General features: G+C 38.1%; 1 protein-coding gene across 2 annotated transcripts; it reads left to right on the forward strand.

Moving 5' to 3' along the window:
• Positions 1-941: 941 nt before the first annotated feature.
• On the forward strand, positions 942-12960 carry LOC121877531 (pre-mRNA-splicing factor ATP-dependent RNA helicase DHX16-like). 2 transcript variants are annotated; one of them, XM_042383301.1, is made up of 4 exons: positions 942-1016; positions 7106-7316; positions 9145-12021; positions 12843-12960. In XM_042383301.1, the coding sequence occupies exons 2-3, from the start codon at positions 7115-7117 to the stop codon at positions 12018-12020; spliced, it is 3078 nt and encodes a 1025-aa protein (XP_042239235.1). In that variant the 5' UTR covers positions 942-1016; positions 7106-7114; the 3' UTR covers position 12021; positions 12843-12960. The 2 variants fall into 2 exon arrangements, with proteins under 2 accessions (XP_042239235.1, XP_042239234.1); XM_042383300.1 differs by having other exon boundaries at positions 9145-12960.

Genomic DNA, 12960 nt, shown 5'->3' on the forward strand with positions numbered 1-12960 from the left:
TCGATTTTCCATCGTCAAAGGGTAATTAAAGAAAGCACGATTTAACCACACCGTCCACACGCAATGTAAACACGAGACTGAGCTGCTTCAAGTGCGGCGGCGGCGGCCAATTAATAACAGACATGAATCGTACAGCATTGACAGCAACTATGAAAGTAACTTAAATTTTGGTCTGATTTTAATGAAAATTCACTTAGCAACGTATTGAAAATAATTAAATAACATATAAAATGATATATTTGTTGGTAGTGTATTATTCAGCTGTCTCTCTAAAGGAATCATACGCCTGGCAGTGAGTGTCTGGGGGGGACTGCACGAGCCGCCACTGAGCATCAAAATACTTTACCAAGTCGGCTGTGAAGTCCTCCATATCAGTCATTGTAGCCCCTTACAGTAAAATAATTACTATAATGATAAGTACATCTGTAGAAATAATGAATGAAATGGAACTACTTCTGGTGGCAGCGGTTTCCTCATAAATTACCTGTTCCTTACTCCCATGACGTGAAGAGCTTAACAGGTGTTAACATTACGTCCCAAACGTGTTAATCTTCGAGAGACAACTAGAAGAACATTTGGCAGGACAAAATACATACAATAATACAGTAGTAGTAGTACTAGCCTGCCTAATTTAAAGACAATTACTATCAACCAAGTAAATGAATAATAAAACCTGACGTCTACGTAACATACTTAAATGTTTGTAAAAGTCACCCCTTAAAAGCAACGAATTCATCCATTGTTCGTATTTTTTATGGACTTTTTAGAGCAGATCTACTACTTGTTTGGGATATGCATTAATGGTTTTGAAAATATTCATTTATAAAGAAAAATATTTCTGATATAATTTCCTCGAAATTTAGATTATCACGCTTAAAGTAAAGTTCGCTTAAATCTATAAATTGAAGCTGAAGTCAACACCAAATTCCGAAGTCAGTTGAGTTTGTTTACCTTTACGGTCGTCTGAGTGTTGTGTCGGGCAACTGTCTCTGGTATAGTAACTATTACACTGATAGGTAAGTCATACTTTTGTTTTAAGCTTTGGTATAAGGCTGAGGTAATTATCTAGAACAGTATAGAGTAAAGATTCGGAAGAGGTCTACTACTGAAGCGGTAAATTTATAGTTTCGACTAACCACGACTCTAGTTGAGTAGTGTTTTTCCGATGGTTTAGACAATTATAAGAGACTTCTTCTATGACGTTTTCCCCGAAAATTACTTATATATGCCGGGGGATCCATGGGGGAGGAGCCGCCCTGGTTAGGAGGGTAAGTTAGGTAGATTTCTGTGGATGCTGTCCATGAGTACGTAAGTATAACAGAAAATGGGTGCACTTGGCACAGGAACCCAATATTAAATATTTATTTTGTTGAAATTTCAATCATGCACCAGTCTTTTTCTCGCTGTTATTAATATGTTTTTCGTAATGTGTAGGAAATTCTAAGACCCCTTTCTTCTGTGATATTCCGCCGGAAATTAAGGATAACCAAGATATTAATTTTTCAATATTAGATTTGGTCATTCACAAGTTTCGCCATTTGTTGTTTACGTCTCACAGAGAAGGTCTGACCACCCATCACACAGTGCTCCTTACCTCTGTGTTGGCTTCTTAACATAAGAACATAAAAAAATAAGGAGTCTGCAATAGGCCTGTTGGCCTGTGCATGGCAGCTCCTGTTGAGAGTTACAACCACTCTCTATCGTCCATGAATCTATCTAGCCTCCTTTTAAAATTTTCCAGTGTCCCAGCACTTACTACAACGTTGCTAAGCTTGTTCCATTCGTCTACCACCCTATTTGTGAACCAGTTCCTTCCTATCTCCCTCCTAAACCTAAACTTATCCAACTTAAATCCGTTGCTACGAGTCCTATCCTGCTCGGATATTATAAGGACTTTACCTATACTATATCTCCTTTATTGATTCCTTTCACCCACTTAAATACTTCTATCATATTTCCCTGCACTCTTCGTCTTTCTAGGGAATGCAAGTTTAGTTTCTTTAATCTATCTTGATAGGAAAGGTTTCTAAATCCCGGAATCATTTTCGTCATTCTTCGCTGCACCGACTCCAGTGAATTGATATCCATTCTATAATAAGGGCACCAGAATTGAATAGCATAATCGAGATGCAGCCTGACTAGCGCAAGATATAATTGCAATATAACCTCCGCACTCTTATTACTTACACTTACAGATAATAAAACCTAATACTCTGTTTGCCTTATTTCGAACATTAATGCACTTTTTTCTAGGCCGAAGGTCCGGGCTTACAAGTACCCCTAAGTCTCTTTCACAAGTCGACTTCTCTAGGTTGATGTTATTAAGGCTGTATACATTGACAGTACAGTCGGCCCTTAACATACGCGGGGGTTACGTAACAGAGATACCCGTGGATGTTAAAAATCCGCATATTTATGCTGCCCCAAAAAACCTGGCCCCCATGTCCTTATTTACCATATATACCTGTGTGTAGTTCGAGTTTTTAAGACCAAATTATTTGGCAAAAAATTGGAGGTCGACCTCTAAACAGGTAATAGTTTCGTTTGGTTGAAAAATATTTACCAGTAACTACCAGTAAACAATGGAAACGATGCACCAACGCACCACCAGCTGTGAGTGTCGGTATAGTTGCCAGGGCAGATCTCTTGCGTCATCATAGCAAGCCCAAAGTAGCCAAATCCATGGTATGGTAGCACAGGACGATGTAAAACATAAAGTATTCATTTATTAAAGTTTATTTATTGATACTGTACATAAATTTTTGTTCATTACATTTGAAACATCAATCTTTGTTAATTAAATTTGAAACAAAAGAAAACTACGATACCGTATTTTCATTAAAATATTACATCACAAGTATATTTTACCTTAACTGTGACTGAATGAATATACGTATTCTCAGAAATAAATATGGAAATATAATATTTTTGCTGGAATGACGTACATATTACAGTGGAAAGTGGGATAAAATCATGACGAAAACAATGACTTTCGCTTTCTTTCGTTATTCAAAAGATTTTACCGTAATCGCTTTTCGAATGGTTTTCAGTTAAAAAACTGTTGTACTCGTACTGTATTACAATAATATTCTATCCTATCATTAGCCTTATAATCCCACAACTGAAAACCATTCGAAAAGCGATTACTGTAACATCTTTTGAACGAAAGAAAGAGAAAGTCATTGCTTTCGTCACAATTTTATCCCACTTTCCACTGTAATACGTACATCATTTCAGCAAAAATATTACATTTCCATGTTCTCAGAAATAAATTGTAGTTTTGTTGAAACGTAATGTACAGTATTTAATATTAAAATGCAAAAATAGCTATAAAAACAATTAATACACCCATAATGTACTGGCTGGCATCTCCACCCGTCCCTGCTCCCGCGTCCAAGGTCACCACTCCTCCCAACTCGCTCCCTCCGCTCCCTCCTCTGCCTCCTCCTCACCGTCACTACTGCCGACAACAAACACAAATGTTTTGTGAATAACTGCACCTCCACTTCCTATGTACAGTACTGAACTGTACTGTGCTGTGCATTTTTACAAACAATATACATGGCAAAAAAAGCTATTAAAAAAAAGAGATAAAAATTTCACTTTACTGTACCGTACCTATCCTCGGCGACAGGACGGGGGTCTTCGGGCTCATGGTCACTCAATTCCATAACGGGTGGTGAAGTGGGGGCGACGGTGGATTCAGCTGCTTCCTCACTGCCACCAGTGATTGATGGTGTTAAATCTCTCCTTCGGTGATCAAAGAACATGGTGATGGGGAGTTGTCATCTCTTTCTTTTCATTTCTTCCATGATGTTTTTGTATGGAGCAAAAACGTCATCCATCCCTCGCATGAATTTCAGGGCACGCACCATGGAGGGGTCCATACTATAGGCCAGGATTTTCAGTGCCCTCAATATTCCTGGTCATCTCCCCCAACTTCTCCAACATTATTTCTTAGTGCTCTTCCTCTTCCTCATCCTCTTTCCCTTTCGCTTCCTCTTCCTCTTCCTTGCCCTAGTCTACTAACTCCTGTAGATCCTCCTCGGTCAGCTCAGTGTCGTGCTCTTCAATTAGCTCCCTAATCTCGTCCTCTGCCATGTCCTGGAAGCCTTCAGCAGCCACTTTCCTTGACATTGCCAGGGTCTTTCTGAATATTTTCATTAAAATCCATCAAAATCATTTTCCTTGTCATCGTCTTAAGCACCAAACAGCTCCTCCCAGTCTTCTCCTTGAACAGGGCTAGAGGGTACGTGTTTTTCGAATCGTTTTCAATTAAAAAAATGTTACAGCACATGTATATTTTACCTAAACTGTGCCTGAATGAATATATTCTCAGAAATAAATAGTAGTTTTGCTGAAACGTGATGTATTTCAATGTAAAATAGGATAAAATACATGACGAAAACAAAAGACTTTACCTAACCTTCCGATGTTCAAGAGATGTTACTCGTTTTTTTAATAGTTTTCTGTTAAAATACTGTTATATTACAATGATATTCTATTCATACTGTGCTTGATATACTACATTCACGGAAATGTAATATTTTTGCTGAAATGACGTACGTATTAGTGGAAAGTGGGATAAAATCGTGACGAAAACAATGACTTTCGCTTTCTTTCGTTCAAAAGATGTTACCGTAATCGCTTTTCGAATGGTTTTCAGTTAAAAAAACTGTTGCATCACAAGTGAATTAGGATAGAATATTATTGTAATACAGCAGTTTTTAACTGAAAACCATTCAAAAAGCGATTACGGTAACATCTTTTGAACAAAAGAAAGCGAAAGTCATTGCTTTCGTCACTTTCCACCGTAATACGTATGTCATTTCAGCAAAATATTACATTTCCATATTCTCAGAAATAAATAGTAGTTTTGCTGAAACGTAATGCATTTCAATGTAAATTAGGATAAACTACATGAAAACAAAAGACTTTACCGAACCTTCCGATGTTCAAGATATGTTACTCGTTTTTTTAGTAGTTTTCGGTTAAAATACTCTTATATTAGTGATATTCTATTCATACTGTGCTTGATATAATACATTCACGGAAATGTAATATTTTTGCAACTACAATGCTGATGTCAACACAAGCGTGGTTACAGCGAGACTGACTGAGTGAGGGAGAGCTATGCGTGTGTGTGTGTGAGGTTGCGGGACCGGGCGGTGTCCCGTGTTCAGTGCCGCGTACTAGTTGAATGGCGCACGATATGAATGTACTTCAATTACTTCAATGTACAGAATATTCCTCCGGCGGGGCAATCCGCGTATTTGCAAATCCGTATATGCTAAACCCGCGTATGTTAAGGGCCGACTGTATTTGTTCTTCCAATATTAAGTACTCTGCACTTACTGGTGTTGAGTATCATTTGCCATTTTTCTGACCACTCCTGCAGTTTATTTAAATCGCCCTGAATTAATCTGCCGCCCCATTTTGGTGTCTACAGTGCATGTGTGGAGGATGGTGTGGGAGATTCTTATTGGTAATAGCGATAAGAGACTTACATTTGGGTAAGATTTTTTTTGTCTTAGCCAATGAACAATGCGTGGGTGTGTCGGGAGCGGAGATTTGATTTTTCTGTACCAGAATAACCAGATATGACTGAACAGGTGGAAAGAGCTATGCTGACATTGTGATGGAGATTATTTTACGTCAATTGCAGAGTTTCAACAGAAAAAGTGTTAGGTTAGGTTAGGTCATGTCAGGTCAGGTCAGGTCATGTTAGGTTAAGTTTGGTTTTGTTGGCTTTTTATTTATGTGATTTACTCGAGAAAAAAATCTTTAAAATTGATGGGTAGGGTGAGGGGGGGAATCTCAAAAACTATTGATTTCCCACTGAAATGAATATCAAATTCGTTCAAAACTCATCAAATAACATCGGAAAAACATGTTTTTAATATCCAAACAAAGACCGGTGCATTAGTGAAAATTTACCTTTATTTTTCATTATTAAACGTTTTCTACATTTTGAATTACCTTCATTGCTACTAACATAACTTATAAATTATGTTTTTTATTTAAATAACGTATGTCGTGGATATTTTACTGTGACCGGCTAAGTTCTGACTAATGCTATTTTACCGTGAATGTGATCTGATTGGCTAAGTACTTTCTATTTAATATGACGGGGGTCTAGCCCTCGACTAGGAAATTAGGTAAGGTTAGGTAGTTTTTTGGGGTGGGTTAGGTCAGGTTCTATTAGGTTCTAGTAAATGTCGCCTCTTGTATAATGATAAGTTTTCATGCACAACAGAAATATGGTTAGGAATGTTTACAGCTACACAACGATCGACTCAATGCGAGATAAATGCCACATGCTGCCAGTCACGGTAAAATATAGTTCTCATGCTGTTTGCTGGTAACGGATGATTAGCCAACCAGAGCGCACTCACAGTAAAATAGCATCAGTAGGAATTTAGTCGGTCACGGCAAAATATCCACTGCCAATAATATATGATTGAAATTATCCAACACATTTACAATTTTTATTTTTTTGAATGTGGCAATAGGGGAGGTGATGAGTCATGCATCCAAGTTCTAGATGTAATAAAATATTGCAAATTTATTGATACAATATACGTACAGTATATTCTGGCTTTTGGCTTTAGGTTATAATTAAATTTTTATGGATGCAGCCCACTAAGATGAGAGAGGATCACTGATGCGACCCATTAACTACAGTAACTTAGTTTGTCCATCACTGGCTTGGGGTCTTATGAGGTTTAAGATTGTTGAGAGTTCTACACCTGACTAATTCCTCACTGTTTTTTTTTTAGGGCAACCACTGCTTCATTATATGCTCTTTATTGCTTTATAATGTTCCTGGTGCATTAGGCAAGGAGCTGTTTACATCACTAGTGTCATTCATGTGAATAATGTGTCATAACATTGGCAGCTCAGTCATAGGTTTTTACTGTGTTGTAAATCCTTCAGATTATTTTTCTTGACCCTTGGGCGTGAATTGGAGCTTAGTATATCAATACAGTACATGTACTATACAACATTTATCAGTACATTTTTGGAATTGCTAGTACAGTATGTAGAAAATAATGAAGTGATTACAGTATACTACACACACTAATATTATTCTCTTAACTTCTAGACCATCAGGATGGGGGATGGCCTCAAGTCATGGGTCAACCACCGGCTCCAAGATGTTATGGGCATGAGTGACTCAACTGTGTCCGAGTACCTTATACGGATAACTCAACGACTGCCCAGTAAGATACATGTGCTGGCAGAACTTCAGGAAGAAATTCCGGTAGATGATGAAATAGAGAAGTTTGTTGGAGAGCTTTGGAATAGGGTTCGAGGTGAGTACATTTAGTAATACAGTACTGTACAATACAGTTATGATGGGGTTGCCTTCCTGAAAAACCTAACGTTAAACGAAATTATCGCAAAATGTGGGATAACAACAAAGCATGGAGGGCAAACAACAGGTTCAAACGGCAGGGCGGTAAACATAGAGTACAGTCTCCCAAATATTGTGCTGTAATAATAATAAACAAGTTGGTTATAAACAGTTTTGAAGTTAAACAATTGAATTAATTAGCACCAAATTTTCTTATAAATGATGTGGTTCACAGTTAAATGATTTATTGAGCACAAGGTGAACATAATTCTAAAAAAATTCAAATTAAAAAAAATTGCTACGATAAACAATAAAATTGAAACATAGTGTATCATAAAATACAGTAGAACATATTTTATGTACGGTACAAAAAATTTCTCCGTCCACACTCAAACCCTCCTCTGGGTGACGCTATACAGTACTTCAGCCGGGCAGTCACCCAGAGTAGTACGTATTGTAATGATTATTCTATGATTATTTCATTACATGCAACAATAGCAGCATGCCTTCTCATAGGCCACCTCCTCCCCAGTTTTTCCTCTTCCCAGTGAGTCAAGCTGTCGCTAAACCGAATTTTGACCGAACGTTAAGTGAGAAATGATATCAAAAGTTTTTTATTGCTAAACCGAATTAACGCTAAACGAGATAACTCACAAATTACAAATTCATGGCTACCTCTGTTGCTAACTTGAAATCGCTTAAAGTGAATTCTTAAACTTGAGGAAAATAGGGATGTACAGTAATTTCTGTTGGCCGGAATCCCTCAAACCCGGAACTCTACTATGGCTGGAATTGAAATTTTTTCAGAAAATTGTTCCCAAAGCCGGAATTTTCCAGAAAATTTTAGCTTTGGGAACAATTTTCCGAGGGGCACATTTCTTTGAAATTTTCAAGAAAATTTTCCCAGTGCCCAGAAAATTTCGGGGAAGACGGCAGTTTATTTTTCCGGGTTTGAGACGAAAATCAGACACATTTTCCATAAATTCCATGAACATTTTTCCGGTACCTGGAAACTATCGTGGATGGGAGATATTTTTCCGGATTTGAGAGATGATGTAATGCACCATTTGGGAACTTCCAAGAACATTTTTCCATTACCCGGAAAATTCTGGGGATGTGGGATTTGTTTCTGATTATTTGTGAGAGGATTTTCCCATTATAGTGTATTATTTATTTGTGTGTGTGTGTGTGTGTGTGTGTATACACACACACATATATATACAGCTCCTCCCCGACTTACGACCTACTCGACTTAAGACCACCCGCACTTACGACCTCCCTCAGTCGTACCAAAATTTTGTCAAATTACGTATTTTTGAGTCCCAACGTCAGTACACAGACAAAATTTTCGTTTGTAATTCACTTTAAAATGGTTGGCAAGCTTAAAAGTGAGAGTTTTGTGGTGCTGAGAAGAAAAAGAGACACCCATTTTAGATTTTCTATGTATTATTTAAGCATTTTCGACTTACGACCTGGATTTGGGTCCCTAACTCCGTCGTAAGTCGGGGAGGAGCTGTATACAATACAGGTAATTGAAATTACTGTCTCGAGAATGAATTCTCCCTGTCCCGGCCCCAAAAATGCCAGCAACTTTAAAACTACCCATAGACATTCATGGGTACATCCAGGGTGTCCTCTGCAAATAATCGAGGTCTGCGAATTGTCAGGGCATGCTGTATTTTATTAATGCGAGACAATTTTATTCAGCTGAGATAAACTGCTGCCCTCTAAAGGGTTAACCTCAATACAGTACAGTATATGTAATAAATATATCTTATGTTTTACAGGTGATAATGCTAAAACTGGTTCTGCTAAAGCTGATAATCAGCCAACTGATGCTGCAAAGAAACGGAAGGTTGAAGACAGCTCTGATTCTGATGGTGAGGGGCCTAAGCTTCTGAGAGGTTCCAGGAAAAATGATTCTGATGGTGACGATGAAGAAGCACAGCGATTAAGGGATCTGCGTGATCGAGATGAATATGCAGAGAGACTACGACAGCGTGATGAAGAACGTACGAAAAATTTTGCAGAGAAGGGAGACAAAAAAGGTTTTGAGGAGGCTGCAAAACGACTTCAGTTGGAAAAGAAAGATCGCGGAAAAATTCTTCCCAAGCTGAGAGTGGAGTCTCGTCGGAAGTACCTTGTGAAGCGTAAGGATGATAAACTGAGAGAACTGGAAGCAGATATTGTAGATGATGAGTATCTCTTTGAGGAAGAAGCACTTACAGAAAGGGAGAAGAAGGAGCGGGAATATAAAAAGTCTGTTCTCCAATTGGCGAAAGACTATGATAAAGTAAGAGAAGCAGAAAATGTTCATCGATATGTGATGCCGGAGGAAGGTGCAAGTGTAGATGATAAATATGTAGAGGTGGATGAAAGAGAGAAGAAACATGGTTATGAACAGAAAAAATGGGAGGAAGATCAAATGAGAGGAACATCTCTATCATTTGGAGCAAGAGACAAAGCTAAGAAATATCAAGAGCAAGAGAAAGAGTACAATCTTGTTTTAGAAGATGAAATTGAATTCATTAAATCACTTCCCCTAGAAGGCACCCGTAAGAAAAAGAAAAAGAAGAAGAAGATAGATTTAGATCTTATTTCTTCATCAGAGGAAGAAGAAGAGGGGGAAGAGGAGGAAGAGGAGGAAGAGGAACCAAAGCTGTCTGAATCACAGAAAAAGAAGCTTTCAATAGATGATGTAAGGAAGAGCTTGCCTGTGTTCCCCTTCAGGGAAGCTTTATTAGATGCTATCAGTGAACATCAAGTCTTGATCATTGAAGGGGAAACTGGATCTGGCAAGACAACACAGATACCACAGTATTTATGTGAGGGTGGTTTTTGTAGTGATGGTAAGAAAGTTGGCTGCACTCAACCAAGAAGAGTTGCTGCAATGAGTGTTGCTGCCCGTGTGTCTGAAGAGATGGGCAAAAAGCTTGGAAATGAAGTAGGATATAGTATCAGGTTTGAGGATTGCACCAGTGAACGGACACGGATAAAATATATGACAGATGGTATGTTATTGAGAGAGTTTCTCATGGATCCTAGTTTGGATGGCTATAGTGTTATGATTATTGATGAAGCTCATGAAAGAACTCTACATACTGATATTCTCTTTGGGTTACTGAAGGACATTACAAGATTTCGTACTGACTTAAAATTACTCATCTCCAGTGCCACTCTGGACTCCGCCAAATTTTCTGATTTCTTTGATGAAGCACCTATATTTCGAATTCCAGGCAGGAGATACCCAGTCCATATTTATTATACCAAGAGTCCAGAAGCTAACTATATTGATGCTGCTGCTGTAACTATCTTACAGATCCATATTACTCAGCATCTTGGGGACATTCTGTTATTTCTCACAGGTCAGGAAGAGATTGAGGCCTGTCAAGAAATTTTAACTGAAAGAATCAAAGCCCTTGGGAGTAAAATTCGTGAATTGTTAATATTACCAATATATGCCAACTTGCCCTCTGATATGCAGGCAAAGATTTTTGAGCCAACTCCTCCGGGAGCAAGGAAAGTTATTCTAGCAACAAATATTGCTGAGACATCTCTAACTATTGATGGTATTAAATATGTTATAGATCCTGGCTATGCTAAACAGAATTATTTTAATGCAAGAAGTGGCATGGAGTCACTAGTAGTTGTTCCAATATCTAGAGCATCAGCCAATCAAAGAGCAGGTAGGGCAGGAAGAGTTGGTCCTGGCAAATGCTTTAGATTATATACTCAGTGGGCATTTGAGAACGAGATGGATGAGAATACCATTCCTGAAATCCAAAGGGTTAACCTTGGAAATGTTGTGCTTCAACTCAAGTCTCTTGGTATCCATGATCTCATCAACTTTGATTATCTGGATCCACCACCAGCTGAAACTCTCATGCTGGCTCTGGAACAGCTGTATGCATTGAAAGCTCTGAATCACAAGGGTGAACTAACTTCTACTGGCAGAAAGATGGCCGAAATCCCAGTGGATCCTATGATGTCCCGGATGATCTTAGCTGCTGATCAGTATAAAGTTGTTGAAGAAGTCCTCACAATTGCTGCAATGTTGTCTGTAAATGGATCCATCTTTTACAGGCCTAAAGACAAGGCAATTCATGCTGATACTGCAAGAAAGAATTTCTTTCATCCTGATGGTGATCACTTAACTTTAATGAATGTTTACAATGAGTGGGCAGGAACAGAATATTCATCACAGTGGTGCTATGAGGTGTTCATTCAGTATCGGTCCATGAAACGGGCGAGAGATATTCGAGATCAGCTTGTTGGGCTCATGGAACGGGTAGAAGTGCAATTAACATCCAATCCAGGTGACTCCGTTAGTATCAGAAAGGCCATTACTGCGGGATATTTCTACCATGTGGCAAGGTTTAGTAAAGGTGGCATGTACAAAACTGCTAAAAAGAGCCAAACTGTGATGATGCACCCACAATCATGTTTGGTAGAGGATCTGCCGAGATGGGTTGTATACCACGAGTTAGTTTTGACTACTAAGGAATATATGCGTAATGTGGCAGTGATTGATGGCAAATGGCTTCTAGAAGTTGCTCCTCACTACTACCGTGACAATGAGGTGCACGACACAACCAATAAAAAGATGCCCAAAATTAAAGGCAAGGCAAGAGAGGAGCTGCAGAAAGAATACAATCAAGGCTAGTGTAAGTTAAGATCACAAATTTGAATTTGTATATATTTATTATGTAATATTATCGATTGTATGAGAAGACTTTGTCAGGAAGAATTTAAAAACGAGTACAGTATAATACTTCATGTTTTGGGTAACAAATCATAATTCTATCAATGCTAATTAAGTAACATCTTCCTCAGAGTATGTGTACTGAGGCAATTAATATTAAGAAACTAGTTTTTCCACCCATTTTTTTTCCTGCTTAGTACAGAATGGTCAGACTCAAGAGCAAATGCACCCATACAATCCCCTTTCATTAATTTTTATTATTGCTTATTAATGTTTCCAGTTATATTAGCCCTCTTTCACTGCAAGGCCCCAAACTCATTGGTTTATTGTCATTTCACGCAAAACATCATCATCACCTGAGTAAACCCTAACCTGCTTTTTGCCCAACACTTCATTAACACTACCATATCTCCTCCTTACTTCTGTATTCATTTTTTTCGGCATCCAATTTACTCAACATAATTTTCTCAAGCATGTCACATATTTTGCTTCTAATTTCCTCCTCCTTGAATCTCAAGTCCATACTTAACACTTGTGTACATTAATAGTCCAGTAGCAGCTATATATCCTCATCTTTGCCTACTGTACTTTGATATAGTTTTGGGTTCCATACATTCATTAAGGTGTCTTTTACTTTCTTTCCTTCCATCTTTCTTGTTTAATTAATTTGTAAACACATTTGCTCTCAGATATCATAAACAGTCCACTTCCATTCTATTCTATACTGTACTTGTATTACCATTCAAGCTAACATTTATTTCTCTGTCTCACTTCTCTTTATAGTTTCATCACTGTTGTTGTTCACCTTCACCATCACATAGTACCATGATGACCAACCCAGGATGATTCCATTTATTGAAGTGTTAAGTAAGAAACAACAATAAAGATTTTATTCTGGTAA

Source organism: Homarus americanus, unplaced genomic scaffold, assembly GCF_018991925.1.
Source record: "Homarus americanus isolate GMGI-L3 unplaced genomic scaffold, GMGI_Hamer_2.0 scaffold14655, whole genome shotgun sequence".
Lineage (NCBI taxonomy): Eukaryota > Metazoa > Arthropoda > Malacostraca > Decapoda > Nephropidae > Homarus > Homarus americanus.